Raw genomic sequence first — 25,959 nt, 5'->3', positions numbered from 1 at the left:
TCTGGCTGCTCCATGCAGACTGGCAGCTCTGGCTGCTCCATGCAGGTTAGCAGCTCTGGCTGCGCTAAACAAAACAAAAAAAGCCTGGTGCGGGTAGCTGCCATCGGAGGGCTGGTGTGGAGGTGGCACAGGATGGGCTAGACCGTGAAGGCATACTGGAGATCTTGAGAGCAGTGCTGGCACAGGACATGCAAGGCTAGGGATGTGCACAGGAGGCCTGGTGCGTGAGGCTGGCACCAACTTCACCAGCCGACTAGCACGCACCTCAGGACGAGTATGGAGCGCTGACCCAGGTGTCATCAAATCCCTGACACGCTCCGTCAGGCGAATTCCATATTTAAAGCACCAACACAGCAACTCCCTCATTACTCTCTCCTCCAATTTCCCCATTAACTCCTTCACAGTCTCTGTTTCGCTCACCTCCAACACCGGCTCTGGTTCTGGTCTCCTCCTTTGCTCCTCACGATAAACAGGGAGAGTGGGCTCAGGTCTGACTCCTGACTCTGCCACACTCTCCCTGAACCCCCCCCAAGAAATTTTTGGGGCTGACTCTTGGGCTTCCATCCTCTTCGCCGTGCTGCCTCCTCATACCGGCGCCTCTCCGCTTTTTCCGCCTCCAGTTCTTCCTTGGGGCGGCGATATTCTCCAGGCTGAGCCCAGGGTCCTTCTCCATCTAATTCGTCCTCCCATGTCCATTCCTTCTTTTGTTGCTCCTGCTGTTTCTTTTGCCTGTTACCACGCCGCTTGGTCCTGTTGTGCTGGGTGATTCTGTCACGGCTTTCGTTGTGGGAAGGAGGAGCGGACCAAAATGCAGCGTAGTTGTGATTCATTTTATTTAATACGGAAACTATACACGATAAACTAACAAAATAACAAACGTACGAAAACCGGAACAGCCCTATCTGGTGCAAAACACAGAGACAGGAACAATCACCCACAAACACACAATGAAACCCAGGCTACCTAAATATGGTTCCCAATCAGAGACAATGACTAACACCTGCCCCTGATTGAGAACCATATCAGGCCAAACACAGAAATAGACAAACAAGACATCCAACATAGAATGCCCACTCAGATCACACCCTGACCAATCAAAACATAGAAACATACAAAGTAAACTATGGCCAGGGCGTGACACACCTAGCCAACACTAGCCACAACAAATTAGAATTTGTAACATATACGTATTGCAAATTTGTAACATACCGGTATCATATGAATTGTAATTCCTAACATATCATACGAAATGGATAATGAACATCCACAAATTAATACCTACCATACCAAACATAACATATCATACTGAATTGAGTGTCCCAGATGTTCATTTACTATGAGTCCAATTTGATTAAACACATGAAAATCCTATGTTTGATGTATTTTTAATACCATTCCACTGATTCTGCTCCAACCCTTACCATGAGCCCATCCTCCCCAATTAAGGTGCCACCAACCAATGAAAACTTGAGCGAAAAAATACATTTTGTGTGCACTATGTCATCACACACTTATTTTTATCCGCAACAAGTATGTTTGGTGGAAACACACCACTGGTAGGAAAATGCACCTCGACAGATGGCTATATAGGACCGCTAATACAGGAATAGTAAAGGCCCTCTGCACTACTTCCATGTATATAAAAGAACAAATCAATAAAAACAAATACATTTGTTTTTTAATTATGATTTTTCAGGGGGTGCTGGAGCACCATAAGCCCCCCTACTTCCTGTGGCAATAGGCTTCACATGCTCCTGGGAAATGGGAAAGTGGGAAATGATAAATCCGACATGATTGTGTTCAAGTGCTTTTGAAGTCGGAAAAATTCTTCTACCATTAAGATTTTATTTTGCTTGATAAGCTAGCATTGCTAATAATAAAGTAAGCTTGCTTGGTTAGCATTGGCAATATGGTCAAACTAGCTACATTATGCATAGTGATAAGGTTGTAATGGGGAGAAATTTATTTGTTTTGGTCAGTGGTGAGACATCACAACTCTGCAACTTGGGTAACAACATTTTATCTAAGTTTCCCACTTGTAAATTCCGACTTGGAGGGCCATTTAAGTGAAACTTCCCACTGAGAACTAGGAGCTTTCAATAACTCCGATAGCGCATGAACGCTGCATAATTACCAAAATTGTGACTTCCAATGTTCCTGATAGGTCCATAGGGCGGGACTCAGGAATGTTTTAGTTTAATTGCAGTCTCATTATGACATGAAATCGACTGATCTGCTGAGGGTTAGTCCCATGGAGCTCAGTTGGAATAGCCAGGGTTGTAGGTTCGATTCCCACAGGGGACCCGTATGGAAAAGTAGTAAAATGCATGCACTCCCGAGTGGCACAGTGGTCCAAGGCACTGCATCTTCGTGCTAGGGGTCATCAGTACAGACCCTGGTTCATTTCCAGGTTGGGAGTCTCATAGGGCGGCGTTCAATTGGCCCAGCGTTGTCTGGGTAAGAGTTTGGCCGGGGTAGGCCGTCATTGTAAATAAGATTTTTTTCTTAAATGGCTTACCTTGTTAAATAAAGGTTCAATTAAAATAAAAAATACCTTTAGTTGCTCTGGATAAGACTGTGTGCTAAATTACTAAAACAAATCGGTGTACTACAAAGCACGATCAATGAGTTAGCCAGCAACTTGCCTAAATGTTCCCGTAATAACTTTACATTTTTCAGAAGGATAAGCTTGCTTGTGTCAGCAACGTCTGAGCAGTGTAACACAACCATAGTAACATTCTAACGCACATCTGCATGCAGTTCTGTCCTGTGGTTGCGATTGGCTAAAATGGTTTTAGTACTCCATTGTTTACAAACAACAAGAATGTAAACAAACATTGTATACTTTCAAAATATGGTTTAACTGTCTCTTGGATGTCATAGACTGCTATACCTTGCATGTAGAACACTGTTTTTGATCTTTTAAGAGGGGTTATATATTCCTAGCTCCACCCCTTAGTTGTATACCAAAACAAGTGCCTTTCATGTTTTTCGAGTCACAGACGGAAGAATTGACAACTCTATGGCTTTACTACTGATCTGTAAACACGAAATAATCTGTAAATAATTGGTATTACACTTATCTTTGTTCACAATTATCTGTTTCTGATACCCCCACCCATTATCACTACAGGGGATGGGGATGGCCACATGAGGGCGGTAGAGCCTCAATAGTGAGAGACCTCCAGTCTCAGTCATCAACTGAGGAGGATGCAGCTTATTGAAACCCATGGCCATATTTTATCGTCTGTCCTTGATCACCTCTCTGTTTGTTCTTTGTCATAGTTTGTTTACGGGTCACCTTACTTCTTAAAAAAAAACATTCAATTTGAGATGTTTTGAATACCCAGGCAGTAAAAATACCATAATCAACACGTAAAATAGTCTGATTGACCATTAGTAGCCTAAACATGCACCATCAGTTCGCACGTTAGTAACTGTTATATACATCAACTGTTTGGGGTTACGGGGCAGTGGAGAGCATTTGGGGTATTCTACCCTAAAATAAGTCCAGTTTGGATGTCATTTTCTCACTTTCACAGTGGCCTACCATTCACAGTGGTGTATGTCAGAGCATTTTGATGGAGTTACAGTAATCATCAATTTATCTTTCGCATTTGTTGTTCTAAATTAGACATGCCAGTTAAAACTGTAATCTCAAAATAGCCCACAACCAGACCTCTTTAATTCCCAAATCAGAGTCTGATTAAATAGAATTAGTTCTTCCCCCTAATTTACCCGTTTAACTCATTTTAGGAACAGGGGACAGCTCTAATGTGTAAGAGGCTGCCAGACGAGTTTAAATACCTTACAAATAGATTGGAGTCTTTAGGATATTCCTATAAGCAGAGCTTTGAGGACGAAATTCTGATACCAAGCTAAAGTGGGACACTCTCAGGGACGGGGGGCTGGAGGGCGGTTGGGGGAGGGGATACTCATCAATAGACTTAAATGTGGCTGGCTGCACCATAATCAATCTATGTGCACAGGAAATATTCAAATCTAAAAAAGAATAATGTTGAATTATTCAAGCTAGTAGTCACAAACATGAGATGCTTATAGTTTTCATATTGATGTTATTGTGGCTGTATAAGATACTGTAATGAGGCCCAACACCCAAAATCTCATAGCTAAGCCAATAAGCCTCTGCACACCTTTGTCCGAATGCTGGCTACATTGAAGTTGACAATGTCAAGATTTCAAAGTTGCAGCTGTTGAATACATACATAATGAATGAACATACATAATGAATCGTTCTTCAAATGCTGAATGTTTTCTCCTGTAAACATTTTGCCATGCACAAAATGTTACAATTAGAGTAAGATCATAGTTATATTAATTGTTTTTGCTATTTGAATAAGATATCCATGAATTTAACTAAACATGGACATAGACATATTTAGTCATCTCGGACAGTGTTATATATAGATGCTACTTTTCTTATTCCTTTCATGAAAGCAATCTGGACTGCATGAAATGTGTTTTTATATGCTTTACTTGAAGTGTTTGCTCTTAAATGATTTTCAGGTCCAAACGTTACCACTGTGCATAAGTTTTTATTGATGCTATGTTGAGCAACTGTACACGCGAAATTGAATGCACTGTATTTATTTCCTGAAAGTATATGGTACTTCACATCTATAATGCTTATCAAGTTATTGATCACTCTCAGCACAATAATCCCTTTCCCTCTTCCAATGATTGCCAATGTTGGTAAGATTCTATTTTTCCTGGTTGTATCAAAATAGATGTTTCCCCCCCCCCCCTTGATCTGGACCTCAGGAGCCTATAATAAAAAGAGCACATATCCTTTCTGATGAGGAAGATCAGGCCATGCACTTGACAATAATATCACCCCAATACAGAAAGACTAAACACAGGGTAATGGGGACATATTTGAAAAGAGCTGAATTCATCCAGGTAGTCATTGTTGTGCAAACTTGGTTCACTGCATTGGTTTGTTTATTGAAGAAGTATGCTACTTATGAGGGTATTGATTTTCTTTGGAGACTGAATGATCGCATATGGCTACAGATCCAGATAGAATGCTGTTTGATTATTGAGGATATTTGTAACAATTATTCACATGAAACCGTCAGGTGACAATATTTTTTTTTAAAATTTGACTAACCTTGAACCATTTTTTTTCTGGTGATATTGATAGAATGGGATCATAATACACACGATTAAATGCAGTAATTTATTTAAAACGTTCAGTCTTTTCTATACCCTCTGTCATTTGCTGGGATGTAAACTGTATCTGATTTGTTACATGCACATGATCATATCCTCATCAGTCGAGAGTGTAGTTCCTTTTTAAAATCATTAGCCTTGAGAGTGACAGTATATCAGCAAGAATCCAATCAAACTCTTCATACTGCATCCCTCACAATTTTAGAGCAAAATAATTTGATTTTATCTGATCAGATATGTTTCATTATAAACTGAGTGTTTCGAGCCCTGACTGCTGATTGGCTGACAGCCGTGGTATATCAGACCGTATACCACGGGTATGACAAAACATGCATTTTACTGCTCTAATTACATTGATAATCTCAATAAGGCACCTCGGGTTTGTGATATATGGCCAATATACCATGGCTAAGGGCTGTGACCATTCACTCTGCATTGCGTTGTGCTTAAGAACAGCTCTTAGCCATGATACATTGGCCATATAACCCACCTCCTCAGGCCTTATTGCTTAATTAGACCACCATTGCACTTCTAACTCCACATTACAAGACTACAGTGTTCCCTTTAAGTCTGAATTCATTCAGATTTCATATTCGTTGTTTGTTATTACTCACATGAAATATAGTTCACATGTTCTGTCTGGGTGAAGGCATCTCAGGCCTCCATGTGAACACTCATGCTGTTGGTCACAAGATGGTGAGGGAAATACAAAGTGACACCTTGTTTTCACCCTGAGGGTATTGTCTGCCTACCTTCCTATGATATCTTTGTGTTGAACCGATTGTGCTTTGGTCTTTAAAACCATTGTGTTACATCACTCCACATCAGTATGACTAGGCCCACAGTTTAATTGATCTTATTGTACAATGAAGAGTAGCCAGGAGAATAACAAAACAATTATACCATTTTATCTCTAATTGATTTGAAAATATAAATATTTTACATTGACAGGTGTATCTTTCAATATTCTGGATATTCTGAATAGTCAGGAGGCTGGTATATATATATAAAGAAATAAAACATTAAAGTGTGCATGCACTAATATACTATTTAAAATACAATACATTTTTTTACATTACCAGACTGCTTAAAAGCTATGATGAAGCAAGTATGAGCCTTAGATTTTTCTACAGTATTCCCGAGGAATTCTAGATAGCACTCTTTGTCCTGTATAATTTATCGGTGTAGTAATTGCTACAGGTGTAATTTGAGCTGTTCCTTTGTATCTCTGGAACACTTATGTGCCATTGTCAGTCACTGTATAGCTTTCGACTAAGGATGACAGTCTTGATGAAAAGCGCCATAAAGGCTTTTAAAATAGATAATTTTTCCCACCCAACAATAGATGTCATTTCAGGCGCATAGATGGATTTTTGGGGTAAATCTTTGTGAGTGTTTGGAAACATGGGAGGCCGAGTGGGGGAGGCTGTGGTGCTCTCCATTTAACCTCATCTTAACTGTATTACGTGATAGAGAATTACTGAGGATTACTCCTGCTGTGAGTTGTACCTATTACGCAATGTACAGTTGTGGAACAGTCACTACATAGGGACAGGCCTGGTGTGTGACGAGCACCTACACTCTTAGAAAAAAAGGGTTTGAAAAGGGTTTTTCGACTGTCCCCATAGGAGAATCCTTTTTGGTTCCAGGTAGAACACTTTTGGGCTCCATGTAAAACCCTCTGTAAAAAGGATTCTACCAGCAACCAAAAATGGTTCTTTAAGAGGGTTCTCCTATGGGGACAGCCGAAGAACCCTTTAAGGTTCTAGATAGCACCTTTGTTTTCTAAGACTGAACCTATTGAAATATTCCCCTCACTCTCCTCTCTTGCTGGCTTTTGTTCCTCGCCCTCTCCCTCCCCCTCACTGAGCTCGTAGAGGGGAGAACAGGTCTCATGGTAAACCTTTGGTGGAATATGAATTGGTTATGATTATGTTGCCTCATTTCTGTTTCTTGATATGAAGACATCATTTATTTAGGCCTTGTTAAATGAAACAGCAGTACAACAAGACATTAAATATCAAGTTCTTTCTTTCTCTCACTTCATTTACAGGCTACATTTCAGTGTTCAGTGTAGTATACGTTAGGATTCAGTAAGTTTACAGTACTTCGTCTTTATAACCTGATGATTGAGAAAGGGCATAAGATTAGCTCACGCCCTGCTCTTTGAAAACAACAGAGTTTCTTTTGGCGCAGCAAGGACCTTTAAGAACATATGGCACCTGAACCCAATACAAACTCATTCATCCCAATTATTAGCTCACTTGTCACAATTGGTCATTTTTTAAACCCCAGTACACCGAGTGCAAACCCACTTCTCAAAATGTTGAGTATAATTGGGAGGCAAGTTTATTTTCAAAATATCACTTGTAACCAAAAGCACTCCAATGTAAAGGCTCAAGGGTTTTGACAAGAGAATATAAATGTCAAAGCAGGATAAAAATGACAGCTTGTGCTATGCTGTAAACCCCCAACAAGACTCTCCAGCTCAGCTTCCTGTGCTGTCCCCTGGTACCTATGTACAATAAGCTCCTTACAACAGAGTTCAGTTTGGAAAACAGTTGGCTTCACTGCTGTGCAGGACATAATCATGCTAATTGCAAACGTAAAACTCTTTAAATACGTGCATTTACCTTCAATAGAACATTTTTTTTAAATGTAAAGACTTGCATAGGTCTATCCCCTGGTAGCAAATGATCTACTATTAGAGGCTTTGTTAGTGAGTGCCAAGTAACATCACCCACAGAAAACACTGGGAAGCTTGGTAATTAGGCATTAATGACCTACAACAAGAGAGTTCTCAGGTTCTCTCTGTTGACTGAGCAGTTTCTTCACTAATGCCAGGAGTACAATTGCTTAGGCAGCATAAAGGAATTAGAATAGAAATAAAGATGGATGTTATTGTCTGGGACTGTGTCAACATTTACCATTTCATATTTTAGATAGCTACAAATGTCAAGCCACACCAATGAACCAATTTATATTTTACCTGCAGGCCTATTTGATTTCTGGGCGTCTGTTTGTAAAACACATACATTTCTATCGAGGCATTAAATGTGTTTAGAGCAAACCTCTGGTTTCCTGCCTTGATTGTTGGAAGGATATTGAAATGCCCTCTCTCTGATTCCCAATCCATTGCACTATACACACACAATCACACTGAAGGAGCAAGGTACTGATACTGAACCTTCCCAACAATCATGCTGGCTGTGATCATGATGAATGTTTTATGGCATTACTAGAACTGGTTGTGGTAGTGGCCCTGCTTGCACTTGGCCTTTTCTGTAAACAGTCGCTAGCCCACCCATGATGACCAATATGTCATTGGGGCTGCTGCTCTTAGGTGTTCTGAAAGAGGTTTTGAATGAAGCTACAGATGCATATTATATGACAGGATAGTGGTAAGTGGGTTACTGGTGATGAAAGTTCGGGGAAAGATTAGGGGTAGTTTCCCTACCATCTGCCATAGAGCTATACATTCAGTTGAAGTCGGAAGTTTACATACACCTTAGCCAAATACATTTAAACTCAGTTTTCACAATTCCTGACATTTAATCCTCGAACAAATTCCCTGTTTTAGGACAGGGAATTTGCCGCAAAGCACCCCCACAACATGATGCTGCCACCCCCATGCTTCACGGTTGGGATGGTGGTCTTCAGGCCTGCAAGCCTCCCCCGTTTTCCTCCAAAAATAACGATGGTCATTATGGCCAAACAGTTATTGTTTTGTTTCATCAGACAAGAACACATTTCTCCAAAAAGTATGATCTTTGTCCCCATATGCAGTTGTAAACTGTAGTCTGGCTTTTTTAATGGCTGTTTTGGAGTAGTTGCTTCTTCCTTGCTGAGAGGCCTTTCAGGTTATGTCAATAAAGGACTCGTTTTACTGTGGATATAGATACTTTTGTACCTGTTTCCTCCAGCATCTTCACATGGTCCTTTCCTGTTGTTCTGGGATTGATTTGCACTTTTCACACGAAAGTACGTTCATCTCTAGGAGAGAGAACCTGTCTCCTTCCTGAGCGGTATGACGGCAACGTGGTCCCATGGTGTTTATACTTGCGTACTATTGTTTGTACTGATGGACGTGGTACCTTCAGGCGTTTGGAAATTGCTCCCAAGGATGAAGCAGACTTGTGGAGGTCTTGGCTGATTTCTTTTGATTTTCCCATGATGTCAAGCAAAGAGTCACTGAGTTTGAAGGTAGGCCTTGAAATACATCCACAGGTACACCTCCAATTGACTCAAATGATGTCAATTAGCCTATCAGAAGCTTCTAAAGCGATCAGATCATTTTCTGAAATTGTCCAAGCTGTTTAAAGGCACAGTCAACTTAGTGTATGTAAACTTCTGACCCACTGGAATTGTGATACAGTGAATTTTAAGTGAAATAATCTCTCTGTAAACAATTGTTGGAAAAATGACTTATGTCATGCACAAAGTAGATGTCCTAACCAAATTGCCAAAACTATAGTTTGTTAACAAGAAATTTGTGGAGTGGTTGAAAAATGAGTTTTAATGACTCCAACCTAAGTGTATGTACACTTTCCACTTCAACTGTACATATGTGAATAATGTGTACCACAATGTACTTCTCTTAAAATAAACAAATTCAACCCACACAACTTTGACAATCTTATAACCAATTGCTTCTTACGAGCAGAGTGAGTAACGTTTCACTCCCTTAGTTTTTTTTTCCACCATAAATTATTTTATCTGTGATTCTTATAAGCGGAAACCACTGTATTTGTAGGAGGATAATGCTAAAGGAGAGTGCTATTTCTGTTGCAAAATGTTACTGTTACTCAGACTGTTATGTCTCATGTCCGTTATTGGGAGTGATGTAATCTTTTTTTGGGGATAGAGTGGAAAATCTGATGCACCATGGGGTGCAGCCTCTAAGTGTATTCGTTTTGCTTTTGCCATCTGATCCGAAGGCACACTGCTCTGCCAGGACTGACACTGGGGAAGGCTATGCACATTTAGTAGCCGTAGCACAACCAATGGCTTCCTCTTCATATTGTGCTCAACCAGTCACACTTTGACCAGTATTAGCGTACTTGCTGGTTCTGGTAACAATTTACATAAACTTGCTATTATACTTGCGTAATAACCATGTTAGTACGGAGCATTTTAGTTATTGAAATCTGATTGCGTAGTAATGGAGTTCACGTGCACCGAATACAACGTGTATAGACTTAACGAAATGCTTGCTTACAAGCCCTTCCCAACAAATTAAAAAAATATAATAGAAGGAAAATGAGTAGCACAAGAGGAATAAAATACACAAGAATGGAGCTATATACAGGAAGTACCAGCTTAATGTGCAGAGGTAGGGAGTATTTGAGGTAGATATGTACATGAAGGCAAGGTAAAGTGACTTGGCATCAGGATAGATAATAAGACTAAAATAAAGAACAGAGAAGCAGCAGCAAATGATGAGTGTAAAAATGTGTGTTCGTGTGTGTGTATATGTGTCTTTGTGTTGTGTTGGTATGCATGTGTGTGCGTGTCTGTGTGTGTGCGCTTGTGTTGTGTATGTGTGTTTGTGAATGTGTGTGGGAGTATCAATGTAGTGTGTGTATGAGTGTTGGTACTCTATATAGTGTGTATATATAGTCTTGTGAGTGTGCATAGAGTCAGCGCAAGATAGGGTCGGTGCAGATAGGTAAATCATGATGGTTATCCAGACTATTTAGCACTCTTATGGCTATTTAGCATTCTTATGGCTTGGGGGTAGAAGCTGTCTCAGAGCCTGTTGGTCATGAGAGCCAATGGTCTGGTACCGGTTGCTGGATGGTAGCAGAGTGAACAGTCTATGGCTTGGGTGGCTGGAGTCTTTGACAATTCTTTGGGACTTCCTCTGACACGGCATGATATAGAGGGCCTGATATAGAGGTCCTGGATGGCAGGGGGCTAGGCCCCAGTGATGTACTGGGCTGTCGCACCACCCTCTTTAGCGCTTTGGTACCTCTGAGGGAGAGGTTGTTGTCATGGCACCACACTGCCAAGTCTCTGACCTCCTCCCTGTAGGCTGTCTCATCACCGTCGGTGATCTACCAGTCTATCTATCTACTGTCAGCTAACTTGATGGTGTGGTTGGAGTCGTGCGTGGCCATGTAGTCGTGGGTAAACAGGGAGTACAGGAGGAGACTAAGCACACACCATTGAGAGGCTCCGTGCTGAGGGTTGCCTACACTGACCACTTTGGGCCATCCCGTGAGGAAGTCCAGGATCCAGTTACAGAGGGAGGTGTTCAGTCCCAGGGTCCCCAGTGTTGAACTCTGAGCTGTAGTCTATGAACAGCATTCTCACATAGTTATTTCCCCTCTTGTCCAGGTGGGAGAGGGCAGTGTGAAGTGCAAATGAGATTGCGTCATCTGAGGATCTGTTGGAGCGGTATGTCAATTGGACTGGGTCCAGGGTTTCTGTATCTTGACTGTTCCTTATTTCACTAACAAAGAACACTCAACCCCATAACCATTACAAAGTGATTAACCGCATGTTAATACAGTGTTGTTACAATAGTAATTACAACATTACTACACAGGTACAGAGCTACCTTGTTTGATGTATGCAAAGCTTTCAAGTGAGCTCATAATTAAAAATGAGAAACACAACAAACACATTGTGATGAAAACATTGGAATTAATTGTAAAACTAGCAGTGAAGCCTGCGAAATGACATGCAAGTAGCTAAGGCAAAAAATAGAGCATTTAATTTACCAACAAGCCCACCCATTGATTTTTGAATACTCAAAATGTTGAATATGCATACTATTTTCCGGTCTTTAACATGGATTTTGCATGTTAACATTATATTCATACTATTCTGCGGTACTGTCTTTGCAATATTGCTGTAGAACTGTCCATTGAGGACCGGATTTTTCAAGATGAGCCATTGTTGGAACCCGAGAGGCCACAGTGCTGCATGTACAAGCTGTTTCCCAGGCTGAAGCTCAGCAACACAGCTTGAGAAGCAGAAGTCCCCTTCAGTCGCTTTCTTTTTAGCCCCCTTTTACCTCTATTTAACAATCGCTCCTTCTCCACTCCAATCAGCCACCCCCAAACACTCAGTGAATAAAGTTAGTCCAACATGAGGCCCTTAAACCCACCCCAAGTTTGCTGCCTGGCAGCCACACTCACAGAATTGTTTGTTAATAGTCCAATTAGATAATTGCCATCTTTCACTCCTTTTCCTCTCTGTTTCCCATAAAGGAATGAATGGTGTTCAGGGAGGGGGGCAGATTGAAGAGGGCTTCTGGCCCCACAAGGTGACGAGAAGGGCCGGAGAATGTTCCTTGCACAAGGCCATTGGTTTGAATTGAGTCATTGTAGCCTAATCAATGGTCTTATTGGATTACTGGCAAACTGCTGTTCCCTGAGATATTGTTGCTCTGACAATGAAAATAGCTAAAAGTTGGTGGGTGGGTAGCGGGGTGGAAGGAGAGTGCTGAAGAGGGGGCCGTTCCAGGGGTGTTAGTGTAGGCACTAATGACAAGTTTTGTCCCATTTTTGTGTTTTTCAGATCGTGCAGGTTAAGATTGTATTAGTGCAACAGACTGCTTCTGTGGTGCATATATATGAATGGTGGGGACGCAGCGTTAATGACAAGGACCTGTGGGCTACTCGTCGTGCTGTTGTTGTTTGTCGTGCTGAGTGACGTGGGTCAACACAGGAAACTTGAACACAGTTCCTGTGAAGCAGAGCCGGGTGATTTTTGTGAATCAGCTGTCGTGGCCAGTACAAATTCCAATTGGGGTGTATTCACTTTTTTCTGTATCCTCTGTTTCTCCGCCTCTCCTTTATTCTCTCTATCTCAGTCTCTCTCGTTCTCTTCGTTCTCTCTTGTTCTCTCTCTCTCTCATCTCGCTCTCACTTTCTCTCTCTCTATCTCTCTCTTTCTCTATCCCTCTCTCCCTCCCACTCGCCTGGGATAGCACTATAGCGGTGAGAGCTGTATGTTGCAGAGGGACGATCATTGGCGAAAGACACAGTAAATGCGATTAAAGTTAGCCATCGTGGCCAGACAACCAGCACTGGAGAAACGCTGAAAATGGCTTGCCATGTTTCTGGGATCGAAGAATGAAGTGCCTGGGAACTTTTCTGGAAGTGTCGTACCTCTGTGATTGTGTCTGTGTGCTCAGGAAGGCTTTTTTTGCAAAGTGAGACCAATCATTTTTCTTGATTCCCTGGCTGACAGAGAGGGACGGAGCGAGCAAACCCCTCCATTAGGACCTGATATATTTCCCAAACAATTTAGTGTATTCATGAGGCTACGCAAATGTGGAGGCAGCAAAATGACCGTAATCAATTGAAACAGTGAGTGTGCGTCGGTCCATGGCTCTGATTATTTGGAGATCATCTATCAGCCTGATGTGTATGTAACAAGGCTGTTGAGTTTCAGTGATAAGTCCATGATCATTGGGCAAGTGAGTTGGACAACGATAATCGGGCACCTTGGCAGGTGAGGCAAGCGCTCCCCGAACATTAGGTAGGTGACTCTCTGGTCTAAAAGGTGCTGTTTTAAAACAAAGCCACACTGTTGAGACAACACAACGTGCAATACTCTCTGTAATCTCTGTTTTCTTCACCTAACAAAGGGAAAAAAAGAAAGAAACATTGAAGAGGATAAGTTAGTATGGAGGTCAGATACAACCAAGAGCCTGAACCAGGGATGGGGCTGAAGAACGGCATAAAGGATGGGAGCGAAGGCAAGGATTCCCAGGGAAACCTTTCCAAAACCTTCCTAAAGGATCAGCAGGAGTCCTTCTCGCCATCTGGGACGGTGGAAAGCTGTGAGAAAAACCGGGGGACTGGGGACCCGGACTACTGCCGGAGAATACTTGTCCGAGGTGAGAGGATTTCCGCTCATGTTTACTCCTGTTGCAGTGTATGGACTCTGTTTGTTCATTTGCTTTATTTTATATGTATCCACAGGATGAAATAAGATTGTTTGCTATGTGAGATATGCTGAATTGCCAGACGGATATTTTGGATATGGGATTCTGGTATTGGCTTTGTGTAGACTCAAGAAGGATAGAAATAGCTTTTGGTTTTTACAGACATACTGCTCCATTGTTCACAACCAAATGCTCTGTTTTTATACTTTATGTACAGTATATTTGAGGTATTGGATCGCTAAAATTTCCCAACCATTAGAATTGTTAAACTTATTTATTTGACTTTATATATTTGACACAAAGCAGCAAATTTCTCCCGTTTATTTTGTTGTTTTTATCACTCGTTTATTTTCAGAAAAAGCACAGGAAATTAGGCACTATCAGTTAACAATGCGCTATAGTCCCCTTTGCAGCTTCCGGGGCGTTCTCGGGTGAGAGTGCAACATTATGCCAAAGAATTAAAAAAATAAAAAAAACACACACCCCCACTCACTCTTATCTGTCTCATGGTAGTTTTAGTCATTGTAAAAGTATTTTGGGATTTTTTTGTTAAACCATTTTGAATTGAAAGTAAATACAAACATTTTTTTTGCACTTTTGTAAAAATGTACTATCTGCACATTTTTATGAATTTTGAATGTTACGAATTTTACCCTTTTGATATACTCCTTTCAAAATGGTTTGCGTTCACAACAATTTCGTTTCTTCCAAAATTGAATTATACAGCACACTTCTATAATCATAGAGCACATTTATTTAAGATATTAAGTACTGTACATTTGGTTTTAAAATGAAGGATGAATTTCATGCTTCTCCATATTATCTCTCTCCATGAAAATACTATTTCATTTGAAAGCAATATTCACAGAAGTTTCAAATCTTAAGATACATAGGTTTTCAATATCTTATCGTATTCTGATACAGATGATGAATAAGTAATAATAATGGACGTAAAATGCATTTGCTTACATCAACTTGTTCTAAATAATATAAGGTATTTCATATGCAGTTAATACAAAGAAATTAGTTAATTGTTATGTTGTTTTAGTACTCTTTCTGAGTGTCATCTGGTCTCAGGGCTAAATTGTAGCAGAATAAGCACACATCATTTATTTAATCTGTTTAAGACAGTTGGTCAAACATGGAGACTGTTTGAAAACATGAATATATCCTTACTGATTGTTATGGAAATAATTTAGCAACGAAATGACAACTAAATTCAAACATAAATGTTTATACTTTCAGGTTATCTTTTGCTGCTTTTAAATGATGGGAGAAATAATCACAATTTAAAAAGTAATAGTTAATTTTAGTTAATTGAGTAAATTCTTAAGAAAAAACATTTTCCTTATTTTTATTCCTCATTTCTCTATTTTTATTAAGTAATTAAAAGCTCATACAGTTATAAAATGAATATCACGTTATCTAAAGGTATATCCTTTAATTATTTTATGTTTACATGACAAAAGTACAACTTTTTAATTACACACTACATTTTGATTGTAGAAAACTATAGAGAAAACAACTATTTTGAGGTTAGTTTACTATTTAGGAGAGAGTACTGATTGAGATGCTAAAATATGACCATCTAGACTAGAGTATTGATGCAATTAAATGGGTTGACCAAAGGAAATGATCACAATGAAATAAAAAAATGTATCATTGTATTTTGTATTTGTTTTATACTTTTGATCAACTTTCTTCTGTAAACGGTGCTTTTTCAAATGAATTAATTGTTATTTTTGACTGCTCTTAATGTGGTTGAGGTTATCCCCCAGTATTTTTTGAAAGTACACTAGTTGGTTTGGAAAATGTCAGTGTGTTAATTTTAGTTATGCATATTACTGAGGTTGATGTTGTGCATTTGATGCATTCATATGAATTATGTACCATATTCGTGTGCATATTTGGATGGTTCATTTTTAAATTTTGCAAACATGAAATCATCCTCGATATCTTGATATAGCTTTATGCTATGCACTGCAACAAGACCTAAGTCTTTCATTGACGGTAATCGGTCATTTCATGGACAACAGAAGGCCTACACACATTACTAAAAATGATGAATGGTCATTCTGATCTTGTGATAATGATGAGCCAAGAGTGTTTCTACATTTTGAATATAGTTATCATTGACAAATCTTCAATGGTCACTTGTTCTTTTTTGTAGATGCAAAAGGGTCTATCCGAGAGATCATTCTGCCAAAGGGACTGGATTTGGACCGTCCCAAACGAACCCGGACCTCTTTCACCGCAGAGCAACTCTATCGTCTGGAGATGGAGTTCCAGAGGTGCCAGTATGTGGTTGGGAGGGAACGAACAGAACTGGCCCGCCAGCTAAATCTATCTGAAACGCAGGTAAATTCAAGCAACACAATACATGTACCTATTTCACTCTGGCCATCAGTAAATAAATACCAAATCCACATTCTGTGTTATCATAGATATGTTATGGGTCATTCCACGAATAGAGTGCCTTTTGGGTAGTGTAATTTTGTAAAATAATAACTGTTTCTTTTTCACCCCATTTTAACATTCTGTCATAAAGAGCACTTGTTCAACTTCATAAAAAATATGTTTTCCCATGTCAAGAGGTTAAGTAAAATAATAAAAGACCATAAAAGTGTCAATTAAAGTAATAGGGTTGACCGTAACAGGGTTGACCGTAACAGGGTTGACCGTAACAAAGTTGACGATTTCATCTTAAATCAGCCGTAACTCCCCTTGAGACAGGGGAAATGGAAGCTTGTTGTGTACAACAGGGAGGGGCAATTGAATGCAAGCTTTCCCAAAAATTGAGCGAGCCTATCGATCTAGTGTAACAGGTGTGACATGTTATGCTCGTTGTACTCAGTTTTCTACAACAAAACCCCGGCCAATGGCCAAAAGGAGTAGAACCAGCTCACCTACTTTTACAATTATTTGACTATTAGATGTTCAATGTTAGATGTTAAATATTAAACACTAAATCACAGTAAATAAATAATAATCTTCAGAAATGACTTTTTCAAAGCAACAAAAGAACTAGGGCTTTACAAGGATGGTGAAAACTTGGTGAAATCTTGGGGTTAAGGGGTGACAGGTAGCCTAGTGGTTAGAGTGTTGGACTAGTAACCGGAAGGTTGCCAAGTCAAATCCCCGAGCTGACAAGGTAAAAATCTGTTGTTCTTCTCCTGAACAAGGCAGTTAACCCACTGTTCCTAGGCCGTCATTAATAATAATAATTTGTTCTTAACTGACTTGCCTAGTTAAATTAAATAAAAATAAATTAAGTGAGTTACAATCTTCCTAGAAAACACTACTATTGGAGTATTTAGTGGTTAATCAAAATGTACACAGATAATCTCACATGGACATAAAGGGCACTCTATTCTTGGAACGACCCTTATGTATTTCAACATCTTATCTCAAATGTGAAAAATAGAGTGTATGATTACACACACTTATCTCACTTACGCAATGCTTTCTATATTGTCATCATACTTCTGTAAGCATATCCCATTCCAATACAATCTTTACAAGTTTTACTATAACCATGGCATTTTCTATTTAGCTGACTGATTAGTTAAAGATAATTTAGAAAAAGGCAGACTGCAGACTGCTTCACTGATCATATAGCTCTAGCAATAGTATTAAGTAAAGTGATGATCCTATACAAAACTCAAATCAAATCTCTTTCATTGTATTTAGCCTAGTGAACTATGCATCTCATATCACTGCTATCCAAACAAATTCTATAACCGTGTTAGCCTAAATTGTTGTATAAAGGAGGCTCATTTTCAGTGCAGAAACAGTATGTTTCTAGTCCACAGGCCTTAAAAAAAGAAAAAAGTGCTTAGCTGTGGGGTCAGGGAAAGGTCACACGGCGCCTACTGTGGGTGAACTGTATTTGCACTTGTCTGCTCATTCTCGAAGAGATACCAAGCTTAGTCACCCTCCAATGTATAATTTTCACTTCAGGGAAATCTTGCTCTCTGCTTCAGAGAGCTTAGTCCAAAATATTTGTAGTACAATTTTATTTCTTAGTTTATCTTGCAAGCTGGCTAATGGCATAGTCAGCCACATTTACCTTATGTTTATTACGTACATCATGAACGTTTCAGTGGATCTAAACAAGCTTGACTTTGGACAGAGGTCAGACTGGAGCATTATGCAAAGTTATTTTCTGAGTCACAGCATAGACACGTGTTTCTGTCACACATTTCTGATCATTACAAGAAATATTCATATTGACCTCGGGGAATTTATACTTGAGTGTATATATATATATATATATATATATATATATACATACATACATACATACATACATACATACATACATACATACATACATACATACATACATACATACATACGTACATTTTACAATGATAAATAAATGTTCTCCTGACCAATACATTTGGACCAATACATTTGATGCATTTATTTTGTATTCAGCTACAGTATTCATGTAGTTTACCATGTCAGCACACAATGAATTCAGAATTCTTTGGTGGTTTTTAGAATAGAATAATGGTGCTTTAGACTTCACACAGCCCTTAGGTCCCCATTCATAGGGAGGACAATAGGCTTGAATTTCTTAATGTATTTTCACATGCAACATTAAATGTTGCACGCCGCCATGCTCCTTGATTGCATTAAATCTTCAAATGTCTCCTTCATTCGTTGATGAAGTGGTCTCTAATGATGGCATCATGAAATTAACATTTTGTTCCAATGCACTCTTGGGGTGTTGCATTAAGAAACGACAGCCATATGCTGAAGTGTGCACACCTAATCATCTTTGTTTGGGTTGCTGGCTTCAGAGCCCCTTGTTGGACCTTGTTGAAAATGTATCCTCTCAGATAAAAGATGTTCACCAATAATTTAGGATATTCTTATAACATGAGGGAATATGGTCATAATGTAATTCCTTCCAGAGTGTAAAATAGATTTGCGATTGACCAACTAACCTTGAGAATTACTGAGTTGTTTATCTACAACAACTACATGGAGGAAAACATGCTATTCAGATGTGATTGAAGTAGCTGCAGTTTGAGGTACTGTAGCTGGAGGCTCATTGATTGAGACACATTCACTCTAATTATGGTCCGTATGAAAGCAATCAGGTTTAATTGCCACAGACTTGATAGAGGTGGGGAAATACATGAAGAAAACTGCAACAAAAAAATACAAACTCCAATTATCCTTTTTGGAAAAGGAATAGAATATATAAAAAATAAATATATGAAATGCAAATGGAAAAAGAGAGGTCTATTTTCATTGCTGAATGACTATGAAACATGTGCAATGCAAATGCGGTAACATTACTTCATTAGCGTCAAAATGGCCTCTTCACAAACACGTTTTTTTCTTTATCCACATGAATAGGAATACAATAGCCATGTTTATCTGTTTGCACACTTTACTTTGTTATACTCATATCCTTGTTACAGTATACTTCAGCCACACATACATATATACTCAATACTATCTGACCCTGCTTTTGTTACTTTCATGTCTTTGAGTTCAAAAATGATTTTTAATTTTCATAAAATGCCTAAGGTCATGGAAATACATTTGATTAATTTCTAGCTACTTTATCTTACAGTCTGCATTTCACTAGAAGACAAATCTGTTCTAAAGTCATTTATGCCTCCCGTTACAGAAGGTTTTGTTCAAGTTTAGACCACAAACAGTACTGTATTGTATCTGTGTGACTCTGATAACATCCATTAATGTGACATTGATATGTAAATATTTACAAGGCATTATGGTTTTGATTTAATCCGTATTTCTGTAAATTAGCTACTAAATCTGTCAAGGTGTAGAAGCTGGGCCCCCTGGTCTAAGTCCCTGATCGTGCTAAAATGTTATTACTATCACAATTCATGTGGACATCAAAGTGACCTATACTGAGATCACAAGGGAATTAGTAATTATTTATAACAATCCAAATTATTCAGTCATTTTCTGCAAACATTGGTGTTGCAATAAATGCCTACAGATATTAGAAAATAATCCATATTAACCAAGGTATATTAATTTGGCTTTTGTAAATAGACCCTGTTGCTGAAGGTCTCTACTGCTTTTTTTGTCCTCCCCTCAAGGTTAAAGTTTGGTTCCAGAACCGACGCACAAAACAGAAGAAGGACCAGGGCAAAGATTCAGAGCTGCGTTCGGTGGTGTCGGAGACGGCGGCCACCTGCAGTGTATTGAGACTTCTGGAGCAGGGAAGGCTCCTCACGCCACCAGGCCTGCCGGGGCTCCTGCAGCACTGTGGCAACGGCTCTCTGGGTGCCGCCCTGCGAGGACCCTCCATGGGCATGGCCAGCAACGGAAGCAGCAGCAGCAGCAGTGGTGCCAGCTCAGGGACGGCCGGCGGCAGTCCCCCTCTACCTATAGTGACGACCTCAGGGACGGTGGCAGGCCTCCAGAGCTCCCCGTCAGCTCACGGCCTGTTCAGCTTCCCCATGCCTTCTCTGCTTGGCAGTGTGGCCACCCGCATGTCCTCCAACCCGCTCTCCATGGCCGGCTCCCTGGCCGGGAACCTGCAGGAACTGTCTGCCCGCTATCTGAGCTCTTCTGCTTTTGAACCTTACACACGGACCAATGGCAAGGAGAGTGTGGACAAAAACGTTTTGGAATGATGTTTTTCAAAGGATTTTGATTTGTTTTGTTGTTCTCCTTGTTTTTTATTGTCTTGGTTTAGTTTGTTTGTTTCACCCTCTTCTGTCCTGTTTGTGTTGTGGTTGTTGTTCATGTAAATCCAACTGAACATCTGATGCCTCTCAGAGGGAGGAAAACAAAAACATACACATGTATACATTTTCATTCTTACTTATGCACTAAATTAAAATTGAATCTCCAAGTTCAGATTTTCAATACAAATGATCAGAGAAACAAATATCCATGAGATTACCAATGAACAGCATTTTATTTCTTAGCCACATCTTCTCACATGTATTTACCTGCAATAGTAATCCCCAAAAAAGCACAGAAAATGAGTCTGTTTATGTTTGGGTAACACATCACAAATGTTTAGCTACTGGTAATTGACACATTACATACAAAGCTTTTGAGTGGTTGGGTGTAACATGATTGTACCTTTTTTGATTTTGTGTTTTATTATTTGCTTGTTTTGGGTAGACTTGTGTCACAGTGTGTAGACTTAGAGTTATCAAGCACTACAGCTTGTGCAATTCAGGTGACAGACTGTCAGTTCAGGACGGCCTGGTGAACTTGGAGTTAATTTGGCCCTTTGTCAAATATGACATTTCTGTTTACGGAAATATCGCAGGTCTCTTTTTCCATTTGCAGATACTCATGAGGAACACAGGTATTTAACATGCAAATGCCATTTACATATGCAGTTTTCCAATATTAAGCTACAATAACAGTCTTTTATACCAGTTTGTATTTGTTTTTATTTTTTGGCCCAAAACAAACTAAAGAAAAATGTTGTCATACAGTATGATAGTTAAATGGTTCTGTGTTAGTTGTTTTCTAAATGGTTCTGTGAGGGTTTTCCCAATATGATTTTTAACACAGTCTAAATTTGTGACTTTCATGTCTTAAAGATGCAGTATTCCACTTTTTCGTCTGTGATTTGAATAATATTAGAGTAGTAGTCCAGATTTACATGTACAGGTAAGAGTTGGAGTAAAGCTTGGAAATGTGGGGTGGGGAAAAGAGAATGGGTTCTGGGAAAGCTTTTGAACTTCAGAATGCTGCTTGCATAGTTGGATATACAGAATTGAGCTTGATGCGACAGGATTGAAAACGGTGCAGAAGGTTTGCAATCTTTAATTAAGACAACAACTTTTCTCATGTGAAATGTTTTAAGACCAGTCACCATGGCGGAACGTTTGGAGGGAAATGAGCATGAGGTGACTGAGTGAAATCACTGTAGTATAAAAGAAAAGAAAATGAGAATTGTACCTAAAATTGTTATTTTATTGTAAATTATTCACGTCTGTAATTAATTGATGATTAGTATATCTGCAAAATAATGAAGGAATGAATGTAAAAGAGGGGGGTGATAAATCAATCAAAGCTCTTTGGTGCTGTTGTTGTGAAATATCTTGAACTTTGTGAAACGTGTGGCACGAGTGTGGATATATATATATATATATATATATATATATATATATATATATATATATATATATATATATATATATATGCTACCAAAAAAGCCATGTGTGTTTTTTCAATTTCTTTCATGGATTCGTCTTGATGATAATCCAGTTATGATAAAAAGCCATGTTGTACCTTCATTGACAATGGGTTTGAATAGCAGTTTATTTCATATTTTGTTGGTATTCAAATGGGGTGTAATGCCCTATGCAGAGACCTTCTTATGTATTATTTTGGGTTGCAATGCTACTTATTGTAGCCTATTCAGCGTATGGTGAACTCACACAGCGCTATAACGGAAATGCTGACACAAGGGGAAGGACATTTTAGTTATGGAATTAGTCCCGCTAAGCTGGTAACCAGGATTGTGTTCAACAATAGCATACGTGTTTTGGGGGAGGTTTTTTTTTTGCTACCTTAACCCTAATCTAAACCCTAACCACTCACTCATGGGAAAGTGTACAGTATAGTGAGCTGCAGATGGAATTGCTATAAACAAATCGTGTGAGACAGTTTAATAAATAATGATAGGAGCATAGAAGAATAACTGTCATATGTTCATACATTTTTACCCTTTAATTAATAGAAAAAAAAGTGCACTTCAAAAAGTGCAACTCTCTCAAAATGTTGTTTTCACAGTGTGTTCTCGAATATTACCACAAAAGTCAAAGGACTTTGAAAATATGTTCGTAAGTTAATTGGATAAAGATCTTTATAACATAGAGGGGAGGAAGTGAGAGTACATAGTCTTAGGGCTCCCCAGTGGCGCAGTGGTCTAAGGCACTGCATCTCAGTGCAAGAGGCGTCACTACAATCCCTGGTTTGAATCCAGGCTGTATCACACCCGGCTGGGATTGGGAGTCCCATAGGGCGGCACACAATTGGCCAAGCGTTGTCCGGTAGGCCGTCAGTGTAAATAAGAATTTGGCTTTCCTGGTTAAATAAATGTTAAACAAAAAAGAAATAAAAAATATGCATAAATATAACAAAAAATGTGCCCAATCACAAATTCAAAAATGTGATTGAGGGAATGAATATGGTCTGACTCACTTCTATAAACTTTCGGAACTAGATGGGGTTAGTTGAAAGATTATAATTGTTAAAAGTGTTATAGATCTGTCAAAATGGACAAAATGTCTGGAAGCCAAGCAATGCAGCGAAAAGGGCCTTTGCAGTCTCTGTCTTCAAAAACCCTTGGAGGACTTTTCATTAGTACTGTTTTCTATGGAATAGGAAAAAATTCCACTCCGGCCTATGAAAAGAATTTAAAAAGAGTTTAACCATTCAGAAATGCAAAACAAATGTCATACAAGGGGGGGGGGGGACAACTGTCTCTTTAAAAAGCAGTTGCAGTGATCTTAAGTTACATTTTAAGACAAAGTTCCATTCTGTCCATCCCTCTCTCTTCTGTGGGTCAATGAAGTGATGCTTCAGTGGCATTGGAAACTGAGGGTCTTTTGTTGATCAGCAGTATGAGCATAGGCAGTGAATCTTACCTACCCCACTGTGTCTTGAGAATCTCCCTGGAGAAAAACCCCACAAAAAACGTCTCTTAAAAAAGGAGTTGCAGTGGTCAAATCCATGAAAGTCTGGGGACGAATGTGATTATTGTTGTTATCAAGGTAATATAGGGTTTCCAAACAAATAAGCAAATAGCCCACCATCTGGCTAAATGGCATAATACCCCTGGAATGGCTACTGCTCTACCACACTCCATGTGTACCAAATCACCAAATTGTACGACCATGTCTTAAAAATAAGATTTGTTTTCAAATGTATTAGCGTTAGCTTATAACAGCCAAGTTCATTAAGTTGTACCTGGTACATTGGCTGTCAATTATTGTCACATATTTAAAAATTCTATAGCCCTCTTTTGCCACAGCAACAATTTAAATATGGACCAGTACAAAGAGCTTGCACACAAAGTACATGGCAGTTCAACCAGTGATTCATATATAAAGAGGCGAGTAATCCAATATGGCTTAAGTTATGGTTCCATGTTGGACATTTATTTCCCTGTGTGCGGATGGAATTTGATAAAAAGGATTCATCTTTTTTTACTTTGATACCTAACTTTGAACTAGTAAAATGAACATTTTAGTCATGTGTTACCGTGAAATATATGCTACAAGGAAACCTGATGATACGAGAAGTCTGTGTCCATTTAAATATTTGATCTCAGAGTGCTGATGCTGCACCTCCTATTACGTTTGGGGTACCATCGGAACACAACACCCTGTTCAGATTTAACATCCCATATACATTTATAAAAATGTTCAGCGCATGTTTGCCTTGGGTCTTAAGTAAAATTTTAAGATGCAGTTCGATTCCATCAATCCCTCTCCCTGCTGTGGGTGAGTGAAGTGATGCTTCAGTGGCATTGGAAACTGAGGGCCTTTTGTCTACCAGCAGTATGAACGCAGGCAGAGAATCTTACCTTTCCCACTGTGTCTTGGGACTCTCCCTGGAGAAAAAAACGGTCACATTTATGCCCCCACCCCTACACCCACCCATTATCTCTCTTCTCCTGCAGTCCAATTAGACAGAAGGCCGGGAGATTTTGTAAGTAGGGGGGTCAGGGAGCCGGTGGAGTTGTTGGGGGGAGTGTCATAGCTTGAGACCACCAACACATTTCTCCCATCACATGACCTGTCTTTAAGCTAAGGCCTTGGGTGGAAAGAAAAGCTGCATCCAGTCTGTTTTTGTTCTTTTTGTTCACCTCTTTCCTCTTTCTGTTTGTACATATGTATGGGGATTAGAAAGTAAACAGGTCTCATCAAAGCGCCAACTCTCTCATGCCACATAAGACCAGGGAGAACTAGTGACCTCAGTTCCTGAAGTGCGACAAATCTAGAGGATTTCCTAGTTCTTCCCAGAATGTTAAGTGACCCGCCTACCTTGGACCGGCTGGTAACCTCACTGAATTATTAATCCAATTATGCGCAATCAAAGGATTGAGAAGAAAACCCTTAGTTACTAATCTCCTACATGTCTAAACTGTGAGACTACTTTGAGTAGTGGGTCAATCCAACATTACCGACATCACATTTGCATGCAAAATTACAACTTTAATGTTTTACAGAATGGACAGACAAAATTAAACAACCTTTTTTATGCATGTCTCTAAAAAGCAGACTTCTAAGTATTGGCATGGTGGCGAAATAAAGTAAATAAGAGGCGTCATGGATGTTATATGAAATTGACAAGCTTTTTGCAGAGACTGAACATATTACCAAAAGTCTGTGAGTTTGTAAGTCTTAGGTCAAAACATAGATAGCCATTTCGAGGGAAAGGCTTTGCTGAACACAAATATTATAATTTTCTAAATATTGTCATTTCCATTATTACCTTGAAGAGGAACAATTACTATTATGAATGTTACACTCTGCTATTGACGTTACCGAGTCAGATTTCTTGATCAAAATCTATCATAACACATTTTTGACACCTGGAAAGTTTTTAAAAAGTGAACAGAAGCCATAATAATACCTTAGAACTCCACAATCACAGTTAGCTTGAATTGTTGTGTTACAGCCTGAATTCAAAACGGTTTAAAATAAATAAATAAAATGCATCCAACTACACACAATAATGACAAAGTAAAAACATGTTTTTAGAAATGTGTGCAAATGTCATGAAAATAAAAGCAATTGCAGCTCTAAGTCTTTATGGTTAAGTCTCAAAGAGCTTTGCACACCTGGATTGTAAAATATTTGCACATTATTATTTTCAAAGCTCTGTCA

General features: G+C 39.3%; 1 protein-coding gene across 2 annotated transcripts; it reads left to right on the top strand.

Annotated features, from left to right (window-relative positions):
• The first annotated feature begins 13,154 nt into the window (after positions 1 to 13,154).
• Positions 13,155 to 22,136, top strand: vax1 (ventral anterior homeobox 1). Of its 2 annotated transcripts, none has more exons than XM_064930816.1 (4): positions 13,155 to 13,659; positions 13,796 to 14,047; positions 16,266 to 16,453; positions 20,188 to 22,136. In XM_064930816.1, exons 2-4 carry the CDS (start codon positions 13,834 to 13,836, stop codon positions 20,725 to 20,727), a joined length of 942 nt encoding a protein of 313 aa, XP_064786888.1. In that variant the 5' UTR covers positions 13,155 to 13,659; positions 13,796 to 13,833; the 3' UTR covers positions 20,728 to 22,136. The 2 variants fall into 2 exon arrangements, with proteins under 2 accessions (XP_064786888.1, XP_064786887.1); XM_064930815.1 differs by having other exon boundaries at positions 13,155 to 13,686.
• The last annotated feature ends 3,823 nt before the right edge of the window (positions 22,137 to 25,959 follow it).

The sequence above is a fragment of the Oncorhynchus masou genome, chromosome 23, assembly GCF_036934945.1.
Source record: "Oncorhynchus masou masou isolate Uvic2021 chromosome 23, UVic_Omas_1.1, whole genome shotgun sequence".
Lineage (NCBI taxonomy): Eukaryota > Metazoa > Chordata > Actinopteri > Salmoniformes > Salmonidae > Oncorhynchus > Oncorhynchus masou.
This window is presented reverse-complemented; position numbering and strand designations above follow the sequence as displayed.

Bases quoted from the DNA above. Each gene is read 5' to 3' on its own strand.
- vax1 (XM_064930816.1), top strand. From the start codon at position 13,834: ATGGAGGTCAGATACAACCAAGAGCCTGAACCAGGGATGGGGCTGAAG. The intron at 14,048-16,265 runs GTGAGAGGATTT...TCTTTTTTGTAG, and splicing joins CCGGAGAATACTTGTCCGAG to ATGCAAAAGGGTCTATCCGA. The intron at 16,454-20,187 runs GTAAATTCAAGC...CCTCCCCTCAAG, and splicing joins TAAATCTATCTGAAACGCAG to GTTAAAGTTTGGTTCCAGAA.